Source organism: Drosophila serrata, unplaced genomic scaffold (assembly GCF_035046125.1).
Source record: "Drosophila serrata isolate PLE 108 unplaced genomic scaffold, ASM3504612v1 contig_345, whole genome shotgun sequence".
Taxonomy (NCBI): domain Eukaryota; kingdom Metazoa; phylum Arthropoda; class Insecta; order Diptera; family Drosophilidae; genus Drosophila; species Drosophila serrata.
The window spans coordinates 178,393-188,210 of NW_028257243.1; the positions used below are offsets into that span (position 1 = coordinate 178,393).

General features: G+C 39.4%; 1 protein-coding gene across 1 annotated transcript; it reads right to left on the reverse strand.

Moving 5' to 3' along the window:
• Positions 1–1,010: 1,010 nt before the first annotated feature.
• Positions 1,011–3,685, reverse strand: Rad23 (UV excision repair protein Rad23). Its single transcript, XM_020954299.2, has 5 exons — positions 3,295–3,685; positions 2,525–3,158; positions 1,634–1,728; positions 1,270–1,581; positions 1,011–1,213 (listed from the first exon to the last, which is right to left on the reverse strand). The coding sequence occupies exons 1-5, from the start codon at positions 3,358–3,360 to the stop codon at positions 1,103–1,105; spliced, it is 1,218 nt and encodes a 405-aa protein (XP_020809958.1). The 5' UTR covers positions 3,361–3,685; the 3' UTR covers positions 1,011–1,102.
• Between the last annotated feature and the right edge of the window lie 6,133 nt (positions 3,686–9,818).

Here is a 9,818-nt window from a genome sequence, read left to right on the forward strand (position 1 = left end):
TATATATTCTTGATCAGCATCAACAGCCGAGTCGATCTAGCCATGTCCGTCTGTCCGATTCTACGCAAATTAGTCTCTCAGTTTTGAAGCTATGAAATTTTTTTTGTACTTTTATATACTCTCACTCGTATATATGTCGGAACAGGCCGGATATCATATAGCTGTCATAGGAATGATCGGAAAATTAAAAAAAAAAAAATTATAACATTTTCATTTTTTAACAGAACTAAATACAAATTTGAGGTACATACATATAGGCATCTTATATTATTCTACAATTTTGTGCACTACAGTTTTATGAAAATCGGACGACTATATACTATAGCTCCCATAGGAACGATCGAGAAATTTATACAATTAAAAATTACAACTTTTTCAGTTTATCAACATATTCACAGATTTTCATCAAATTTGATATATAGCCATTTTATATCATTTCACAATTTCTAGTCATCGAAGTTCTATCTGCAAGGTTATATAAATTTTGGCGTGCTGAAGTTAGCTTCCTTTCTTTTTTTTTTTTTATATATTTTCAAATTTAAGGTGCCTTCGCAAAATATGAGCAAGATTTTATTTTATTTATTCTATATGAATTGTTGCGAATGTTGTATGTTCTGGTTAGATAAAATACGATAGCATAATGTAAAAACTTGTTTCCAAAAAATTAAAAAAAATGGAAAAATGTTTAATTTTAAAAATAAACCAAGAAACGGTCAATTGCTATGATAAAATTAACTTTTGTCTGCTTCCACTGATTACGCGATGCAATCAAAAAGACTAATCTTTGTCAACTGATGCTCTGTGTCCAATGCAAGTTTGCCAGCATTTCAAACGTTCCACTATTAACTTCAGAGCAAAAATTATTTAAAATAAATTTGATAATCCATCTCGTCCAGAAAATTTTTTTTTATATGGTAACTGCTAAACGGCGAACCGCAAACGAGAAATTAGCAGTTAAAGTCAGATGGGAATGTACAAAAATTTACACATATTGTAGTTAGATATATACATTTTCAGTTTAAATAATCTATAATTTTATTCGTAACGATTTCTTCTGTATGCTGTGTATTTTTGTCATTTTGTTTTTCATTTTTTCGAAAACTTAATCATCAAAGCTAGATGAAAGTAAGAAATTTGCAGCTAGTTCTTCATCCTTTTCACACGCGAAGTATGCTTGCAATACAAGTGCCTCTGGGAATCCAAGGGCTTTTAGCTAAGGGAAAAAATTGTGAAAAATTATTAAAATTTAAAATGTAGTTTTTCCAATACTCTTTCTATGGCGCCCTGATCTTGAGGATTTAAGCGAATGGTTGCAACTCCAACTCCTGGTGGCTGTTGTTCTAAGTCTAAGTTCTCCGTTGAATCGGTGGTATTTCCTCCAACAGCCAAGGTTCCTCTTCCTGCTTCTTGCGCGTCTGAAGATGCAAATATATTTGCAATCTGGGCGGGATCACGAGTGCGAGAAACAGTGTCGCCAGAACCAGAGTCTGCTTCGCCATCAATCGGTTGATTTAGCATATTGAGGAACGCATCCTGATTCTCCGATATAAGTTGCAAGAGGGCTGGATTTGTCTGACCAATCTGTAAAAATATCGTGAAAATATCCACAGAGATTATTATAATAAACACTTACCTGCTGTAAAACCGCATGCAAAAGATGGGGATTCTGATAAATTAATGATCGCATTTGAAGAAATTGTGGCTGGCTGCGTAAAAATTCAAACGGATCTACAAAAAATTTGATTATTGTTAAAAAAAGCAATTGTTTACGTTTCTGACCACAATCGTACAGTAATAATACAAAAGTTTTAAGGAAAAAAAATTACAGTAAGCTGTTTTCTTTATCAGCACCAACAGCCAAGTCGATCTAGCCATGTCTGACGGTCCGTTTCTACGCAAACTATTCTATCAGTTTCGAAGCTATCTGAATGAAACTTTGCAGTTACTCTTTTATATAATCTCTCTTGTATATTTCATGTAAACCGGACTACTAAATCACATAGCTGTCATAAGAACGAAAAAAATTAATAAAAACAATAATTATAACTTTAACGTTTTTTTAAATAATTATTAATTATAAAGAAACTTTAACTGTAACTTGAATATAAAAAATTAAAAGGTGAATAAATTGAAAGTAGGCATTACTTCTTTCTTACTTTTCACTTCTTCTATTGCAGGTATAGTTTCCTTTTCTTTCGATATCGATACATAACTCAAATATATCATATTTAGGCCTAAGAAAAGTTAAGGTCGAGTATACTTGGTTATCAACTATGGCTGTTAGCTATCTACACGGTTTATTGATATACATACATATACCAGCGGTGAACTGAGACCACGCTGTTTTGTTTTTGGAAGCACCAGCACTTGCTCGTCCTAAACGCTCGTAACTTGCGTTCAGCGATCGAGATGTGCCGATCACTTGTTTACACTATACATAGGTGCGTAAGAACGCAGTAGTTGAAAAGACAGTTGACCGTGGGCAACGCTGATAAAGATATGCCTATACCGATGCTGTGATTACCTGAAATCAACTCCGTTGGACGTTCGGCTGTAGATGCTGCCGAGTTATTGCTATGACCCGAAAGTTGAATCAAACTTGGGTTTATCGCTTCATCGTCCTCGGCAGGTATGCCATTTATAAGGTATTCCACGGCACGTTCTGGATTATTAAAGCTGGCAGCCATAGCACGTTCCACTTGCTCTCGTGGATAGCCCATTTCGACCATGGATAGAACAGTTTGATTATATTCATCGCCCATAATTAAATTCGATTCGGCACGTGATTGCAAAGATGCATTTGCCAATTCCCCAATTAAATCAGAATTGGAAATTGGCCTTGGAGGGGGAGCTGCATCGGCAACAGGGGCCGCTTCCGTACTTTGCAAATCTTCAGTATATTTAGTTTCAGATTTTTCAATATTTCCCGCTGTTGCAAGCTCCGAGTCTTTAAGAACTTTGTTTGTGGTGTCAGTTTCCGCTGGTCGAGCTGATGCATCTCGCGTAAGCATCACAACAATAAACTTTTTTTCGTCCACATCGTAAGATTCAATAGTGCGTTCATCAATCAGTATGACACCGGCATAAATAAGTTTTTGCTTTTCAGCAATATACTCGGCACCGCGCTCTTCGTATATCTTCTTCTTTAGTTCCAAAACCTTTAAACAACAAAAAAGTATAGCCAAATTAGTATAACAAATATGTTTAATGGACATTCAATACACATATACAACAAAATGCGTAGATATGTATTTAAAATTAAATTAATAATTAATACATATGTTTATAATTTACAGTTTTACTCTGATCAAACTCTATGGTAAAAGTTTGCTGTTGAAGGTTCTTTACGGTGATTATCATGATTAATTGTCGTCCAATGCCGAAAGAAAAAGGTCAATTATTTGTACATATGTACTATATGTAGTAATTTTAATATTCGTTCACACGTAAAAAGTGACTTGTCATCCAGTGTGACCACATCTTTAATTTGGCAATTATACTTATAATTCAGCTGAAACACACTTTAAATCCAACAATGTAAAGTGTACACTACACACACATTTGTCACAACCCGCTTTTTTATGTTTATCAACTATTGTTATTAGCTGTCTAGACGGTTTCTTGATATATGTATGTACATATACCAGCGGTGAACTGAGACCACACTGTGTACAAACGTCAACACAATTTTAACTGTTTGTTTTGTTCTTGGAAGCAACAGCAAGTCGTCCTAAAGATCTATGTCGAGCAAGGATGGACTTATGCATGGTCCTCAGTTCAGCAATGTGGCAAGCGCGGAATTCAGTACCTGAATCGAACGCTGCTCCGTTCAACGTAGAGTTCTGTGCTGAGGTATTTCCCTTTCGGGATATTTTTTGAACACGAAGTCCGAAGACATAAAAAAGAAAATCCCCGTAGTTATTTTACATTTTGCTTTTCAAACTACGTAGAATTCATATAAATGAAAATCGTAAAATATTTAGAGAATAGAATCCTATTATTATGAACTTAATATTATATTTTCGAGAGTTTGTATACTTTTTATGTAGTATTATTTTGTTATCTTATGTATCCACAGTTATTGATTTATTTGAATTTTGTTGGTCAATCTTTAACAGAAACAAAATTTGTTTAAAATAAATTCATTTAATTAACAAATTAAAAAATACATTAAGAAAAAGTTTGCCTCAAGCGGGATTTGAACTCGCACTAGCCTGTTTGGAAGGCGGGTGCTCTAACCCCTGAGCCACGCGTCACGATTGCCTCGCGACCGCAAAGTCAAAGTCATGTTGTTGTCCCTCGCACACTCGATATGCACATGTATGTATATCGCCGACGCAATTTTAGTTGTGTACTTGGAGCGATGTGTTAGCGGCCGGACTGGTAAATATTTAGACGTAGTTTCAATCCCCAGTTGGCCGTATAATATTCTAAAAAAGTTTCTGAGTATGGTCGAAAATGATTTAATACAACTAACAATTTAATTTAGACAAATGAAAAAAATGAGCTTCACCATGAATTACCCCACTGAGCGCTCAAGGTGAATTTGATCTTAAGTCGAGCAGCGACGTCGGCATCATGAATTACCCCGGCCACGCATAAATAACAGCGAATGATAACATTACCTAAACGGTGCCTCCTACCCACCGATCGGGTTCGCATGAAAATCATCCAAAATTTGGCTAAAAAATCCGACTGCTCATTTGGCAGCGAGCGAAGCTCGGGAACACGGAAGCGACTGGGAATACAGAGGTGCAGAAAGCGGCAGGACGTAGATTCGCTCGAGGGTCAGGGCGCGAAGTGTCGACATACGGGAGCGCAAGAGCAGCTTTTGGAACCTCCGTGGACAGAGACGGCGCAGCGGCCGACGCAGAGGGCCTCCTAACATAAAGATATGATACTGTTTATACTGTTTTCCCACAAAGTTCATTCGTGTATAACAGTTGGGAAACAGATCTTCACCCCCATCATCCATATGACAAACGCTAATCGAACAGCTGAAAATCATTCAAAACAAAATTAAAGCTAGTTAAAGGGGCTTCTGGGGAAACAGATACAAACTATTTTGGACTGTTCAAGAACAGAAAACATGCAGATTGCGACAGAATATGTTGGCACTATATTAAAAAGAATGAGATGACCAGGAATTGGAAATTATCGAATAATTTTTATTTCCTGTGTTCTTTAGAAGCAGGTTGGTGAAAATCCACCAGATCAACAACCAGGCGAGTGGTTGGAAAACAAACCACTTTTCCGTAAGGACGAAGAAAGGAATACAACCGAACAAGCATCGGGAGCACTTACATAAGTTCTCTGAGCAGTGCGCGAAGAGCCGACATGAGGGAGTGCAAGAGCTGCTTTTGAAAGCTCTGTGGACAGAGGCTACGCAGCGGCCGCCCCGACGGACCTCCTGACGTGAACATTCGCCCCTCTCTTGCAATTACTCGGGCTGCAACATATTGGTCCCTTTAACAAGACGCTGCAGAAGGGATGAAGGGATCGAAGCGACTGCCGCCTAGGGAGACTTCGACGTCCGTTGCAGATGACGTTCAGGGCAAAATCCGCTTTGGTTGGATTGGACCTCAGGTTCGTCTGCCCTCCAGAGCTTTGCGCGAAGCGGCGACATCTTTTCGAAGAGTGGAAAAAATATAATATAAATATTAGAAGAGCGGTCAGTAAATAGCGTGAGTTAGGAATACGGAGGGACCCAATGTTGTAATCGGAGTGCGGGAACTGGACTTCTAGGCATATGCAGGAGCGTGTGGTGATGCTGATTGCACGTCTTGCATCGGCCACCACTGCGGCACTTGCCTTGGGAATGCTCGTGTGCCAAACAGTTGTAACAGCAGTGGTTAGTGGACACCGCGCTGATCGTCTTTTCAGCACTAAGCCTGATTTCGAAGCGAATGGATTTAATTATGGACGTTGATGCACTAAGGCCAGTACATTCAAGTGTCCCGTATGAACGTGCCTGTTTGGGTTAGGTGTTAGTATTCGCGATGGAAAATATAGGACAGAATACGAGGAAATTGACTACCGCCGTGATGCCATATTGTTAGCTTGCATGCTTACTAAGTTTAATTTGGGAAGGGTATCTACGTTAGATAATTATATAATTTGCACATAACACTCTAAAAGGTTCATGATGTTCAAAGGAGGTTCTACAGTGGCGCAACACTAATGGGATATAGGATCTAGTAGTTCTACATGGTACATGGAAATTAAGCTGACTCAACAAGTCAGCACTTTCCACATCACCATGTATAAGGTTAAAAATAAAGGTTATCCCTAGCATCGTTCTACGATTGGCTAAGGACGGCAAGTTTATTAATAGGAGTCTACTAGAGTAGGAAGGTAATCTTTGGTTTGCATCCCAATTTAAACCGACTCAATGCGTTTACTATGGACGCCTTACTGAGGGCTCCAAACGCAGCATCCATATTCTAGGATAGGACGAACTAAGGAAGTATATAAGGATTTAGTAACATAGGGGTCATTGAATTCCTTCGACCACCGTTTAATAAATCTAAGCACACCCCTGGCTCTATTCACCATAGACGAAATATGATCAATAAAGTCAAGTTTTGGGTCCAAGCGGACACCCAAATCGTCAACAGTATTAGTTTTTTCCAAAGAGCAGCAGTTCAGCGTGTAAGTAGCAAGCTTAGGAACGACACCAGATATTGTCATTAGCTTGCATTTCGAGCCATTTAAGTTTAATAAGTTTACACCGCACCAACTTGGAAAATTATTAAGATCTGTTTGTAAATCCGACTGGCAGGCGACGTCATTGTATTGCACACAAAGCTTGACGTCATCCGCGTACATAATCACTCTGGAGTTAGTCAAGACTTTTGGCAGGTCATTTATAAATAATGTAAAAAATAAGGGTCCCAAATGGCTTCCTTGCGGGACGCCAGAACATTGGATAAATTATTCTTAAAGAGGACCTTTTGCGTCCTGCCATTCAAATAACTAGAGATCCAATTAAGAAGATCACTTGGAAAACCCATTGAATCGAGTTATCTAACGAGGAGATTACATCTGTCTGACAATTATTATGGAAGCCCTTTATAATATAGAAAGAGAGCTCCAAAAGATTTGTTGTTGTTGATCTTCGCTTAATAAAACCATGTTGACATGGAGAAATACCCGATCTACAAAGGTGCTGTAAGTGAGGGGTGATAATGTTTTCAAATAATTTAGGGATGGCCGACAACTTAGAGATTCCTCTATAATTGCTGGCATCCAATTTGCAACCTTTTTTGTGGAGAGGAATAATAAACAATTCCTTCTAAATAATGGCAAGTGGGAGGTTTCTAAGGATGATAAGGATAAAACGTTTCAGAAGAGGATAGCACAGGGCGTCGGCACAATACCTGAGCACACAGCCAGGAATTCCGTCGGGACCTGGCGAATAAACTGGCTTGACACAATGAAGATCTAAAAGAAGAGAGCTTTCGTTTAGGATAGGACAGAAAATTTAGTTTGATTTGGGTATGTCGTAGGAATAAGTCTGGTGTAAATACGAAGAGCTTGGATAGGTTGTTTGAAAAAACTGCGAAAATAGATCGGGTATTGCCTGATCATTATTTGCGATAGGAAGGATTTGTTTTAGGCTTACGTTTAGTGTTAACGAAATTATAAAACATTTTTGGGTCCTGTGAGAACTGGGCCCTACAACGAGTTAAATAGTTTTTATAACACTGCGCGTTCAGCACGGTAAAGTTTGACCGAGCTGATAAATAAGATGAAAGGGCAGATTGAGAACCGGTGATTTTAAATTTAGCATACAGTCTAGATTTTTTATTTTTAAGTCGGCTCAACTCTTTAGTAAACCACAGCGGTTTATTCGAGCTTGGCAGATAATATAACGAAACACATTCAGTAAAAAATGAATTCATGGCACTGCAGACTCGACAGCGGTAAGAGTGAGTGCCTGTGGAACGGCTGCTTTTGATGCCGTCGTATGGGACCTAGTAATAGACGGAATCGGGAGAAGTTACAACTCGAGCGGGGAACGACGAAATCCCTTGGATCGGAATTTTTCGAACAATATCTGAATACGGTCATTACGAGGAAACGGGGACATATAGGCACGGGGTGGGTTTTCCTGGAACACAGGTCACACCATCTGGGTGCCTGACTTCGGAAGAATGGAGGCGGTGCTTTGGGACGCATGTAGTCGGCGATCTTGACTGAAAATGCCCTGAGCCGGTAGGCGTGACGCCGTCGATGGCCTTCAGCGTACGATGGCGCTCGGTCAGAAACGCGTCCAGCTCGTCGTAAGTTAGAAACAATGGCGGGCGCATCGCAACTTGTTTTGGATAGTATGTTGAACAATTTCTCCATCGGGGTGAGACGCGAGTTGTGAATATATATCGCAGTAAAAAGGTCTCTGAATGTGGGATACCGAAGATAGCGAAAACTTTGGTGTCCACCGGTGGCAGACGACAAACCGCAGAAGGGGGTGGTTGAAAATTGTCGAAAGTCTGAGTTGACTGGGTGGCGCCCTTGTATATTTCTTGAAGTTGGGCAACACATCTTGAATACACGAAATGGAAATCGTTGTATTTGGATTCAAGCACTATCGCGGTGGCCGTACTATCAGCGGGCACGGAAAGAAGAAGCAGCTCTCGTAGCTCTTTTCCACATTTTCCCAAAAGACATGGCTTATGTAGGGAGAATATTTTGCAGATTGGGAAGTGGCTGAAGTGTGAATGTGTGCCTGAAAAAATTGGGAAAAAATTATGGATCTAAATATTTGTTAATTTAGAAAATTTTCAGACGCAGATGTTTAATTATTTCAGCGCCGGAAAGGTGGAATTTAAAAACATCCGTTTTTTGTCGCTGATTATGCCGACGGCCAGCGGTTCCTATGTGTGGGAACCAAAGAACTAAAAGGCAATAATAACAATACAGTTGAAAACAATTAAAAACACTCGTGTTTGCGTTTAGGTTTCGTTAGTGATTGTTTGAATTTTAAAATTATATTATCGGGATCAGAGAAATCGGAGGAAGAAAATATATTACAAAATATATGTATAAGGGCATGTATTGGCACAGAGAAGCGTCGAGAAGCGGACTGTATCGAATTGCGTAAACATAAAAATGTGTATGGATACAGCATAAAAAAATTTAGAAAAAATATTGCGGCAACGGCGGACTGATCGGCGAACAGGGTGAATTCCTGAAACATGCGGACACCGACTGACCGATATTAAAAATGCCTTTTTTCCGTAACACAATTTTAATGCTCACGGAGAATTTTTCTGCACGGAAATATGTGCACAAGCTTAGAATGGGTTTTTGTGTAGGTGGCTGGACATAGGCCTCGACCCTTGGGAAGTGAATGGACAATGGGAACCTAAATAAATGGCTAGAAGTTTGGCGGCGCACACAAAACGGACAAGGATAGAAATTTTGATGATCGGAGACGAAGAGAAATATGAAATTATCAACTGCCGTTGTGTCAGAACAACTTGGATTTTAAGCTTACACGAAGAAAAAACAATTAATCTTCCATCAGTGCGACCGAAAAATGCAGCAAGAACGAGACGAAAGAAAGCTTTAGCGGAAAAATCACCAAGAAATGCCGGTGAGAGGACGGAAGAATACCCGAATCCGGCTCGAGAGACCAAATATGTGTGTGTGTGGGGGGAATCCTGCCGCTAAAGATCCTTGGGGTGAAGCGAAACATCCCACGTAGCGAAACGAAAAATTATCCCGTCGGGGTCTGAAAGAAAAAAGTCGGGGCGTCGTTGGGCTCGCTTCAGTGTGTCAGCTTTATTTCGGTGCATAAAAAGTACTCAATAGTT